The sequence below is a fragment of the Choloepus didactylus genome, chromosome 7 (genome assembly GCF_015220235.1).
Source record: "Choloepus didactylus isolate mChoDid1 chromosome 7, mChoDid1.pri, whole genome shotgun sequence".
Classification (NCBI taxonomy): Eukaryota; Metazoa; Chordata; class Mammalia; order Pilosa; family Megalonychidae; genus Choloepus; species Choloepus didactylus.
Window position 1 is genome coordinate 15,058,157 of NC_051313.1, and position 13,421 is coordinate 15,071,577.

The window sequence follows — 13,421 nt, forward strand, 5'->3', positions numbered from 1 at the left end:
GAAAAGATGGCTTTTGAAAACTAAACTGCATTTATATACAGCTAAGTTAGTGATCTCATTTGAATTTTCAAATGTGGAGCTTTCCAAAGAGTTCAGATTAGCACTTAGATTTAGAAACAAGAAGAACCAAAATCTTGCAGCAAGGAAACAAACACACACATTTTCCCTCTTTATCCAAGTATTGAGTAGAGAGCTTCAAAACCTTGTTTAACAGTCATAACCAGAATAAGTCTTATATTTGCCATTTTTCATAAGGAAAAATAGTCACTAATTAGTCCAGCTTTTCATCTAAGTGAACCTCTATCCATTGCTTATTTATTATTTCTAGTAATGATGGTAATGATTTTAATTAAGGTTTTCAATGACCAAATTTTCATGTTTATATTTTTAGCTCTTGAGGCCTTTCAATATAGTACAGATGTCTTTCAATCTTTTCCAAAACTATGTTCGGAGTTTTGGAATCAGTGAGTAATACCACAGCCGCTCATCATTCTCAGTGCGGAGTTAAATCTGTAGTCAGTTTTGACTCAATCCTGGTTGTTCGTTTTGACTAAGCACCAGGCTTTGGGGCACAGAAGTATAAAAATATAGAAGCATAAGTATTTAAATGTCCTTAGGTTTCATAAAAGTTAACGCACCCTTTCTTTTAACCTACAGTTCAATCCATTTAAACTCAGACTGTTCTGATGAAATATAAATTCACCAGAACTCACAAAATCATGGTTGTCATCTAGGATTTTGCAATGTAAAACTAAATGTGCATTACTTGTTCTAGTGAGGATGTTAATTTTGGAGAATATTTGGAACATCTCATATATTAGATATGAGAGAATAGAGAGAGCTATTTTCTAATATAATTTCGTTTTGGCATCACCTTTGGTGTTAACAGAAGCTGCAACAATGTATATAGAAGTGTGTGTGTGTGTGTGTGTGTGTGTGTGTGTGTGTGTAACAAATGGAGAAAGGGATGGAGGTGGAGAGCAGATCTGAGGTGAATTTTGCAGAGTGGACTGGAGAGAACTGACAATATAAATGCAATATAAACACTCATATGTCAACACACCAGCAGTGATTTTGAAGCAATATGGGTCTTTCAGAACAGCATTCAGAGAAGCTTGACAAGAATCCATAATATCCACTGAGTCATAGTTAGATTTTCAAGGACTTCTCATCCTAATGCTATCTCATTAGGCTATAGATCTTTTTTTTTTTTTTAATTTTTATTTTGAAATAAATTCAGGGTTACAGGAACAGTTGGAAAAACAATACAAACCCCATACACAGCATACCCTGACCCCCCTCCCCTGATACCCCACTCCATCAACTTTAACATGCTGTCACACCGCCATTTCTTTCTTTCCCTCCCTCCCTCCCTCCCTCCCTATCACCCATCATCTATTGCTCTGTCTTCTCAACATACGAGAGCAAGCTGCACACATCCTTGAACAAACACTGTAATTCACATATACAATTCACATGAACAAGAACATTCTTTTATGCAATCCCATTAAGCGCAGCTAAGAAGTTTAAGAAATTCAACATTGATACAAAGCTTACATTCTATATTTCCTTTTCTTTTTTTCTTATGTTCCAACTGTATCCCTTTCAGCCTCCATCCTTAGATCCCATCCAGGATCATCCTTGGCATTCAGTTGTCATCTATTTAGGCTGTCTTTTTTTTTTTTTCTGATTGTGGAAACATATATACAGCCTAAATCTTCCCATTCCACCCCCTCCCTAGCATTCCATTAGTGGTATTAATCACATTTAGAATGTTGTAATGCTATCACCTTCCCACCATCCATTACTAGAAATTTCCCTTCACCTCAAACAGCAACCCTACACTCATTTCTTAACTCCCCATTGCCCCTTCCCCCACTTCTCATAACCCATACTCTACTTTTCATCTCTATGGTCATATACTCTGATAATTTCTTTGTGTTTACTGTGGGGCTTAAATTTAACCTCTTAAATCCATAAAAATCTTGATTTTCTTTGATACCAAGTTAACTTCAATAGGACGCATAAACTATGTTCCTATACTCCTCCATCCCCCCACCTTTATATAGTTCTTGTCAAAAATTACATATTTTACATTGGGTCCAAAACCACTGATTACTCATTAGAGTTTATGTATTTTATATCATGTAGGAAGTAAACAGTGGAGTTACAAATTAAAAATTATTGACTTCTGTTTGTATTCCATTGTGGTCAGAGAATGTGCTTTGAATATCTTCAATTGTTGTTGTTTTTTTTTAATTTGTTGAGGCTTGTTTTATGTCCCAGCATATGGTCTATTCTGGAGAAAGATCCGTGATCACTAGAGAAGAACGTGTGTCCTGATGATTTAGGATGTAATGTTCTATATATGTCTGTTAAATGTCTCTATATCTCTCTCTCCTTTCTTTGTTTCTCTGTTGGTAGGGCTCCCTTTAGTATCTGAAGTAGGGCAGGTCTTTTATTGGCAAAATCTCTCAGCATTTGTTTGTCTGTGAAAAATTTAAGCTCTCCCTCAAATTTGAAGGAGAGTTTTGCTGGATAAAGTATTCTTGGTTGAAAATTTTTCTCTCTCAGAATTTTAAATATGTCATGCCACTGCCTTCTCGCCTCCATGGTAGCCACTGAGTAGTCATTACTTAGTCTCATGTTGTTTCCTTTGTATGTGGTGAATTGCTTTTCTCTTGCTGCTTTCAGAACTTGCTCCTTCTCTTCAGTATTTGACAGTCTGATCAGAATATGTCTTGGAGTGGGTTTATTTGGATTTATTCTATTTGGAGTTCTCCGGGCATTTAGGCTTTGTGTATTTATATTGTGTAGAAGGTTTGGGAAGTTTTCCCCAACAATTTCTTTGAATATTCTTTCCAGACCTTTACCCTTCTCTTCCCCTTCTGGGACACCAATAAGTCTTAAATTTGGATGTTTTATTTTATCTATCATATCCCTGAGATCCATTTTAATTTTTTCAATTTTTTTCTCCATTCTTTCTTTTGTTCTTTCATTTTCTGTTCTGTGGTCCTCTAGGATGCTGAGTTGTTGTTCAACTTCCTCTAATCTTGTATTATGAGTATCCAGAGTCTTTTTAATTTGGCCAACAGTTTCTTTTATTTCCATAAGATCTTCTATTTTTTTATTTACTCTTGCAATTTCTCCTTTATGCTCTTCTAGGGTCTTCTTTATGTCCTTTATATCCTGTGCCATGCTCTTCTTCATGTCCTTTATATCCTGTGCCATGCTCTCATTCTTTGACTGTAGTCCTTTGATTAATTGTGCCAAGTACTGTGTCTCTTCTGATAGTTTGACTTGGGTATTTGAGATTGGTTTCTCCAAATTGTCTGGTTTTAGCAAATGCTTTAAGATTTTCTGTTGTTTTTGGCCTTTTGGCATTTGCTTTGCTTGATAGCTGTGATCTTCCAGGACCTCTGCTGAGGGAAGGCTGTGCTATTTCACAAGTGCGTGCCTTCCCTCAAGGGAAGCCTCGGGCTGCTGGGCTGTGCAGGGGCACTCCCAGCCTGATGCAAAAATGGCTGAATGGGACGTCTCAACCCCACCCCCCTTTTTTGCACAGCTCCACCTTCCCAACTCCGGGACAACTAGCTGTGGGTGCACCCAAGGCCACTGTCTACGGTCGATATTGTGGCATGTGCGCGGTGCTTTGGGATACACTCCCTGTCAGACTGGGTTTCCTGGCACAGCTCTGGGCTGTGGTTATGGCCCCGGGCAGGAGTGTTGCCAGCACTCCAGGAAGCCAGCTGCAAGGGGAGCAGTTTCTTTCTCCTTTCGGCTCTCCCCTCTGTCCCTCTGGCCCCGGGACAATCAGGAGCGGGTGTGGGGAGGGCTGTCCTCCACACCAGACACAGAGGCATTGGCTACAGCCCACTCCTGCAGTGCTTCACTGTGCGGTTCTCACTGCTGTATCTGCAGCCGCTCCTGGGTTTTTTTTTCTTTTTTTAAAAAGAAGTAGTCCTTCTCCAAACGCCAACCCACAGTTTCCCCACACCGCAGCACAGCCGTGGGACTTTCAGCTGGCTTACTCACTCGTTTCAGAATGCAGACACCCGGTTTCACCAAGTGCATGGTCCCTGTGGTTTTAGCAGACCTTGTCCAGCTGGTGCATCGCTGGAAGTGGTATTCTGGGTCACTGTCTGTTTTTTATCTAGTATTTTTCACGGAGGTGTTTTTTTGCCCTGTCTCACCTAGCTGCCATCTTAGGTAGGCTGTAGATCTTGATGGGGAGTACTACAGGTGGAGAAACATTGAAATGAATGGAAATTTAGAAGTACTTACAGGTTTACAGGTTCTATTTTAAATTTTTTTCAGTTTAGCAATAATTAATCATCGTGAATTTTTAAAAATATGTTGCTGAGAAAATTTTCTCATTTTCCTTTGACTCCAACTTGAGATGATTGTTATTTGTTAAACAATTTTCATACTGTTTAATTGTCTCTTTTAGTCATAGGTGATTAGTAGTTTTTTTTGTTGTTTTTCTCCAACTTAATATCAAAATGGGATACTTGGAGAACAAACATCACAATGGAAAAAAGATCAAATTTCCAAGAATACAAATTTTAGAAATACTTTAGCTTTCTATGTAAATTACTTAAATTCCCTGCACCTAGTCCTTAAAATTAATTATATACTGGATATAACTTTGAGAAGTAAAATTACTAGAATATTATGAAGCCTGTGGGAAGTGTAACATGGAAAATATTAACACAATTACTATAGATTTACTAAACCACTTCTATGGTAGAAACAAAAATGTTGTAACAGCAAAATTTCTGTTTGGATCAAAATGTGAATTCCTGCAAATGTCCTGAATAATCATTCCCAAAGAAGCATAGCCAGAAGGGTAATTTCTAGGGATCCCTAGGTTTGGGGAGAATATCGCTATATTCACATCTTTTCCCCTTCTTCCTCACTACGTGTTCTCTTCCCAACAAGTTTATGGAAGTTAAAACTAGGTAAAACAAATAAGAACAGCGAACTTGAAATGTCAAGAATCAGAGAGACGCCAAAACGAACGGACAGTAAAGAGGGAGAACCTGGAAGGAGTGAGGCATTGTTTTATCAATCGTGGTGTCAGTTGTGGCAGGAACCAGCCTTCCTGCTGATACGGCTTAAAAAAACCCATAATCTGAACAATTCATTTCTGCCTAGGACTCGCTTTCCTTATCTGCAAGATGAAAGTATTGATCTAGAGGGTCTCTAAGTCTCCTTCTGAGGCTGACTTTCCTATGACTAACTCAGAATATTTTATCACCCTCCTCTCCCCTCCCATAATCACTGACAACTTCAGTTGCCTGGTCCCATGGAAGTGAGATAAGCAAAAATAGGAGGACACGGCTATTTTCTTGTGCTAAAGATGACTCTGATAATGAGCACAATTCCAGGGCCCATTACTCCCATCAATACCGAAAAAGCTTCAGAAACCTGGCTTCACACACACAGCAAAGTACTCAGTGTAAGTCAGTTTCTATTGATGCACATGGTCATTAGTGATGAAAAGGGGATTGCTTTCTTCTTTCACAGACTGTTTTTCATCAAAACAGTTTTATATTAGAGCATAGTTTATAGATGATACTAAAGTGTAGGTTTTGCCTGGAGAAAGTGGTTTGCTTGCTGTGATTTTATAAGGAAGAGCCTAAAAGTGATTTCCAGGGCCAAATGACCTCACTTTCAGAGTAACCACAAGAACCCAGTTAATGGAATCTTAGTTTCCTGAAGCCCTTAATTACAAGTAAATGCACAATATCCTCATCTTCTCCAACACATCATCATCATCATTATCATCATCACATCACCCTTTATCAAAATGATGAGTACAACAGTGAGCTATTAGTGGATCATGGCATCTTGCTCTGGTGAGAAATATCAATTGGCATTCAAAATTATTATTTTTTATTAGTGAAGAGGCAAGAGCCAGAGAAAGTATGCAGTTAAAAAAGGAAGGAAGAAAGAAAGAAACCAGAATTCTATTTTTGGCTTTGCTGCCACTGACTCACCATATTCCCTTGAACCAGTCACCCATCCACACAAGGGCCTTAGTTTATAGACTGAAGTGTGAAAAAGCATCAGCCTCCCTGTTGGAGTGTTGGAGAACTGCTGAGATCACTTATATAAATATTTTTCTTCATGCTCCCTACAAGGCAGGAACTTTATAAATATTAACTACTGTTGCACCTTAGGTATAAGTAGACAGGGAAATTATGGTATCCAAAAAACGGCATTATCTATTTTGGACAATCCTGGTCTGTATCAAGTGACTTTGCATTGGCTTGCTATAGTCCACTGGGCTTTCTTTATTTCCCTTTTCCCTCTCTTGCCTAATGTGGAAATATAAATAAACTTCAGCAGCAGACGGTTTGGAAGTGAGGAAGTCCAGCAGGGCTGCAGTCACACGGCTGATCACAAGCTGTTTCAGAATGGGTGAGAATTCAAAATAAACATAACATTTACGATCTCTGATTGAAAAGTATGAGAAAATTATTCACTACAAGAATGAGTGATTTCATGAAATATCCTGGATTTAAGACCTCACTGAATCTCTAATTGTATCTATTCTGTTCCTTTAATTGGATACATGTTTAGATAGAAACATAAAAAAAACATGATTGTAACTTGTTTGCTTAGAGTCACTCTGTTTATTTCAAATGAAGTCTTGCAATTACTTCACCTGTTTCTTTGCAAATTCTTGTCCAACAGGCTGCTTCTCCAAGACTCTAATGGGACTGGTTTCTGGAATGATGTTCCCAGAATGCATGCAAGAATTATTTTTGGATGATGGAATTTCAGGCAACATTTTTTGGTTTACTTTCTTGTTCATACTTTTCTGCATTTTCTGACTTTTTTCTTTAAACTAGTAGCATGTGTCATTTTTTTTACAAAAACAACAGGCGTTTTCAAAAATAGTTTGAAATCCCTTCCCATTGATTTCATTCTCCTCTCTACTATATACCCTGAGTATTAATGGGCCTATGCTTTCTTCCTGCTTTCCTTACAAATTTAAGACAAGCAGTATGATGTAATTGATTTCCAAATTGAGAAACTGAGGCCTCTATGAAAGTGATGTGGTTTTCATCCAGGGAATTCAGGTAGCTTACAATGTGGATTTAAATCGAGTTTTCTATTTGTCCTCAGTTACTGGGGTAATTCAAGCCAAACCAGAGTGGTCTCTAGAGTATAAATCATGCTAAGAATGTTCTTTTTGTTGACCTAATTGCAGGACGATTATGTTAGCTTTAGTATTTCTTGAGCACTCAGGGTGTTTTGAATGCAATGCCAGTCAAAGACACACAAAAGACAATACTTCACACTCAGTGAACTTACTTAATGACAGAATAAAAACAATTTAGGACTTCCTCTTTTGTGTAATCTCATGTGATCTTTTCTATTTTTGCCTCAATCTTATTGCAAGGCAGAACATTCAACCAATCTGGGGCAAGCTTTCCCCTGGCAGCCCAACCTTGTTAAGAGGATATTTCCAGAAGGATCTGGACATGCACCGAGCATTTATTAAGCACCTACTGCATGCTGGTCTGTATTCTAGGCAATGGGGTTAAAACAAGGGATCAGATACCTCCCTGGCCTAAAGGGGCTTACAGTTCACTGAAGAGAAACAAACTTACAGTCAGGGAAGGTCTGTACAGAGCATTCCAGAACATTCCACAGCACCACACAGAGGGGTCAGTGCCCACCTGATCACTGAAGCGAAAGTGGATCAGAAACACTTCAAAGGATGGAGTGAAGCAGCACGGTGGCTCTCTATTGAGGACCCTAGAGGAAATTTTCATGTATCTAGAGGGCAATGGGCGAGATGGACATGGTGGAAAGTAAGGCTAGAGCAGAAAATGAGGTCCGATTCTAGAAGACATTGCATTGCTTTGCTTTCATAAGGAGACAGAACATGTCCTGGCAGATGTGAACTGGGGATTTATATAAGGCAACCCAGAAAGCAGATACAGCCACATGTTCCAGGCCACTGCTTCCTGGGAATAAAATCAGGATCACAAAGCAGGAGGTCTGCCTTTGGTCATACACAGGAATTTAATTCCCCTGAAATCTCTGTCCGGAATAGTGAGAGGCTACAGGTGCCTCCCATGGTGCCATGCCCCACCCTCTTGTCCTCCAAATCTGCCACTTTGCTCCTCTTTCTCTCCATATCCACGACTCTTACCTTTCTGCCCCCTTCACCATGGAAGCTAAAACCAGGTGCTTGTACAGGGCCCCTGCTAGGCCAGAGCTAGAGCTGCAACTCATAGGGTGCTGCTGTGAAAGGCACCCTGCTGGTGCATTTCATGTGTCAGTGCTTCAGTTCATTTAAGGCTTTACAAGCTCCTTTAACGCTCAAACTGTGCCCGGGTCTCAACATCTCTGTTCCCTGATGCTGGCCTATTGTCATTGGCTACATCTGTAGACCTGACTCCTTTCCTCCCTGGGACGTGTCCCTTCCCAGAAAACTCCTTGAAACCCCTGGTAAGCAGATCTGACTCCTTGGGAGAACACAGTTTAAATGCATGCTTGTAATTTTGCTATGTGGAAAGAAATGGGAAGACGTGAGCAAACAGGATGAAACAGGTTGGAGGATAGAGATAAGAAGCATGCATGGTTTATGTAAAGCTTTCAAATCCAGAGGAAAAAGTACAAATCTGTAGTGCTCTTCTTACCCATGTATTTTTTCATCTGATTTCTGCCCATTTTTCTCTTCTGTATTGTTTGTATTTTTGTAAGCCACCTTAGAACTCAGGATACAAATAAATGAATAAAGAGGCTAATGTATAGCTGACATGTTGAGTAATTAGCATTCTGGAAACAGGAATGATGTGGTCAAAAGTTCAGACACAAAATTTGTGACCAACATAACCAAGGCCAAAACTTGGAATAGCAGGAAAAGAGGACTTCAGATTAAAGTCTAACTCCTAAATGATGCTTCAAGCCACTCTGCCCATGGCAAAGTAGTCTAGCAGAATCTGATCCCTCAAAACCCAGACGGAACCAAACCAAACAAAAAACATGTGGAAGGCAAGCATCACAGCACTAGCTCCTGTGGACAGGAAAGAAGATCTGGGGCTCCACAGGGTGAAAGGGTGGGACGAATTCTTGGGGCAGGGGTGGAGACGTGTACCATGCTCCTCCTGGGGGAAGGGACACCACCAGGGACAAGGGACACAGCCTCTCTCTCCACTGCAGCCCGGGATCGTCCCTTCTGCTCACTCCGCTCTGCTCACTCCACTCTGCTCCTCTACATTCACTCTGATCTCCCATCGATTTCTCATTCCCCAACCCCCAGCCCTCTCAGATATTCCCAACAAGTACCTGGGCTCTCCCCCACCAGGACTCTGCCCTCCACCCTTCCCTCGGCCCTTGCCCCCCTGTCCTGGGTTTCTGCCTCCTCCTTTAACAGTGATTTTTTAAATATAAACTTAAAACTGTAAGCAAGCGCAGGGAATTGTAAAGTAGCCTTAAAATGTAACCTAAAGCAGCTTTTAGATGTAATCTTAAAAACAGGAAGTATGCAGGGGTTGAAAATTTAGTCTCACAAAAGAGCAAGATGTAAAATCTGCAGGAATATGTAAATGTAAAGTTTGCACCTTCAACAAGTGTCACCTAGTTCCTGAAGAAAAAAGGAAATAACTAAATTACTAAAGTTCTCCAAACCTTTTTCACATTAACTAAAAAGATAACTCTCCTTGTCTGCAATGGGTTTAGCCAATTAAAAAATCACTTCCAGGAGATTACTGCAAACCTCCCAGATATAGATAAGCCTTTCTTCTATCACTGTTATTGCATGTCAATTAAATGATTCTCTCTCTTTGTCTCTGAACCTGCATAAAAACCAACTGAAGAAATATTTCGGGGAGGCATATTTGGGAAAGCTTCTCCTGTCTCCCACCAGCATAAATAAACACTCTTTTCCTCTTCAGCCTGGTTCGGTGTGACTTCTACTGGCCACACCAAGTGATGAACCCGGATTTGGGAAGTGCCCCTCCTACAGCTTTGGTGCCCAACATGGGGTCCAACGTCGGAACCACGTGCTGCTCCGTGGATTCCTGGACTCTCGAGGTAAGACAATCATGAGACTCAGCTCTACGGCTGCCAGAGACATTTTTCTCTGAGAGCTGGAGAGTTTCTTGCCCCAGGCATCCAGTACCCCAACAGCGGTTGGCTGTGGAGGAAAACAGGTTTGGTGAGTGAGTGTGGATGTCTCGTGTGCTTGTAGAGTCCTTGGTCTTTAGTATCTCTGGTTCTTGGTCTTGTCTTCCTTTGTGGGCTCTGTTTATTTCTTCTTCTGTGACACATAAACTCCTGCCAGAGCTCTCAGCAGGAAACCACACTTGGTTTGTGCTCTCCGTAGCCATAAATTCATGCCAAACTCTTTCTGGAGGGTGCAGCCCCAGGCATGGAGGAATAGCCACTGAGACTTGGTTTGGAAGGAAGCAGCCCCTGCCATTAAGGGAGGTCACTGAATTCGGTGACTGGGTTTATCTGGCATAAATTTATGTCAAAGCTGTGTTTGGGGGGTGCAGCCCCAGGCATAGAGAAATAGCCATTGGGACTTGGTTGCCTAGGACTTGGCTTTATTTTCTTGGTCTTGTCTTCTTTTTGTCTATGATCCTGTTTGGTTTCTTTTTCAGCAACACATAGACACCTGCCAAAGCTGTAAGTGGGAGACAACACTTGGTTTGGGTGCTCAGTGGCCATAAATTCATGCCAACGATGTTTCTGGAGGGTGCAGCCCCAGGCACGGAGGAATAGCCATTGAGACTTAAGTTGGAAGGGAGCAGCCCCTGGCATTAAGGGAGATCACTGATTTGGGGTGCCTAGGTTTTGGTTGTTTGGGTGCTTGGTGGCAGATAAATTTAGGCCAAAGCTGTTTTTGGGGGGTGCAGCCCCAGGCATAGAGGAATAGCCATTGGGACTTGGTCATCTAGGACTTGGCTTTAATTCTTGGTCTTGTTTTTGCTTGTGGTTTGGTTAAGTTTTGCTCTGTGTTTTGTTTTGTCCTGTTTTGTCTCAAGTTATCTAAAAAGTATTTTTTAAAATGGGAAATAGCATAAATGAGAAATCTAAGAAAATTAAGAAAGAGGAACCTTTCAATTGCATTCTTAAGCATTGAAAGCAATTCGAGTATGAGCCCATGACCAAAAAAAGCATGAAACATTTATGTGAAGCAATTTAGCCTCAGCATGAATTAGAAGATGGCCACAAGTGGCCAAGCCAAGAATCAATAGAATATAATGCTATTTTGCAGCCAGAATCATTCTGTAAGAGAATGGGCAAATGGGGTGAAACTCTGTATGGACAGTGTTTTATGGCTGTAGCTCAGAATGAAAAGCTTCAGAGAGAAGATTTCAGGCATGGCATCTTACGTGTCAGCCAAGCCCCTAGCCTCTCCTTCAAAGCTCCGGAGTTTATTGCTCCAGGAGAAGTAAAGGAGGGTCCTAGTTCCCAGGTGAAAAATAAAAAGACTGAAGCTTCTGAGGTCCAGTCTAAAGACACAGCAGCCAAACTTCCTAAACCCCAAATAAAAGAATACCCTGAGATCCCAATTGGGACTCAGGAGTCCCAGGTTAAGGAAATAGTAGCTGAGGCCCCTGTGCCCCAGGTTGTGGGACACTCGGAGCTTCCGACCAAGGAACTGGCAACTGGACCAACTGATCCCCAAGATAAGAACACTAATATTAGTCGCTTGGCGCAAATTACAGTGAAAGAAATAGTACAAGTAGGAACTAAACAAGGGAATAATCAACGCTGAGTGTTACAGAAAACACCTCCTGGATTCTGCTCAGCCTGATGAACTTACAGATGCTGCAGTCACCTCTAGAATCAAGAGGGGGTACCCTTTTCCTCTGTACAAATGCCCACAGCCTCTACATTTCCCCAACCCCCGTAGTCAGCGTCTATTGTTTCTGTAGGGTCTGTGAACTTCACATTTTCCCAACTGCCTCAGCCAGGGTCTATGGTTTCTGTAGGGTCTGTGAACTTGGCATTTCCCCAACCCTTTCAGCCAGTCTGTTGTGTCTACTCCGCCCCACAACCTTTCCCACCAGAGACCACCACCTCAGTAGTCTCCTCTTCTCCCCCACCTTATTGGGAGAATGCAGAGGAGCACAGCACAGGGATGCCTTTGAATTTCCCCTGAAATGGCCTTCCCATCTCATATCATGGGGAGGCAGATTTGGGAAAGCTTCCCCTGGCTTCTGCCAGCGTGAATAAACCCTCTTTTCCTCTTCAGCCTGGTTAGCTGTGACTTCTGTTGGCCAGACAGAGCCAGGAACCCGGATTTGGGAGGTGCCCCTTCTACACTCCCCTACTCTCCTTCTCAGGAAGCCGCACTTTCCTTCCCACGGAACAGCCCTGGGGGACTCAGTCTGGATTGGGGCGGCAGGTAGATCGGCGGGAAGAGGCGGACCTGGCCAGTAGAGAGAGGCCTGGACCTGGGCCCTAAGGGACGCGTTGGGACACGTCGGGTGCGAGGGGCTGAATGGAGGGGGGCGCGGGACCGGTGGTGCAGGGGCGCGCGGCAGAGGCCAGAAGCGCTGAGCGGTTGAATGAGTGCAGCACCTAGTCGGGGATAGCGCGGGACAGGGGATGGGGGCGCCCGGGGTCCGTGGTGGACATTCGGGGCCGGCTTGGGGGAGGAGCGCGGGGCGGGGCCGGGGGCGGGGCCAGGCCGCCTCCACCGCCCCTCGTGCAGTTTCCAGCGCGCTCCTTCCCGGGGTCCAGGTGTCCGTGTGCGAGAGGCGCCCAGGATGTGCCGCTGGCCGCTGCTCCTGCTGTGGGGGCTGCTCCGCGGGGCGGCCGCGGGGGGCTCGGGCAGGCCCTTCCCGCACCGCACCGCGCTGGACTCGGAGGACAAGTACTGGCTGAGCTGGGGCCGCCGGGGCACCCGGCTCGCCGTCCGCCTCGAGGTGCGCACGGCCGGCTACGTGGGCTTCGGCTTCTCGCCCACCGGGGGCATGGCCGCGGCGGACATCGTCGTGGGCGGGGTTGCCCACGGGCGGTCCTACCTCCAGGTAAGCGCTCCGGGCCTGGGAAGACGCCAGGAGAGGGGGCGCCGAGCGGGACGACTCCGGGGGCAACCCAGCTTTCTCTCCTTGGCCAACGGGGACACCCTCGGGCCCAGCAGCCCCGCCCCCAGCCTAGCACCCCTTCACCCTCTCTGTCAGCTCCTGCTCCCCCGAAGCTTCCACCGCGTGCGGCCGCTGAGCTCGGAGGACCCCAGGTTTTCCAACTTTGAACGCTGTGCTGCACCCCGCGCCCCTTAACAGATCCCCCACGGACACACCTGCCCTGCATCCTCCTTCATCCTTGGTCGAAAGGCTTTGGGAGTCTAAAGGAACCGCTCTCAGAGTTGGGGATCCAGAGAGCTCTCTGCTGCCTTGCTGTCTGGGATTGGGGGTCTGACCACTTCTCCGATCACG

General features: G+C 43.8%; 1 protein-coding gene across 1 annotated transcript in view; it reads left to right on the forward strand.

Annotated features, from left to right (window-relative positions):
* The first annotated feature begins 12,749 nt into the window (after window positions 1–12,749).
* MOXD1 (monooxygenase DBH like 1) overlaps window positions 12,750–13,421 on the forward strand; it is a 101,819-nt gene continuing 101,147 nt past the window's right edge. The window contains exon 1 of the mRNA XM_037843504.1: window positions 12,750–13,013. Coding sequence (XP_037699432.1) covers window positions 12,750–13,013 — 264 coding nt within the window. The remainder of the gene's footprint in view (window positions 13,014–13,421) is intronic.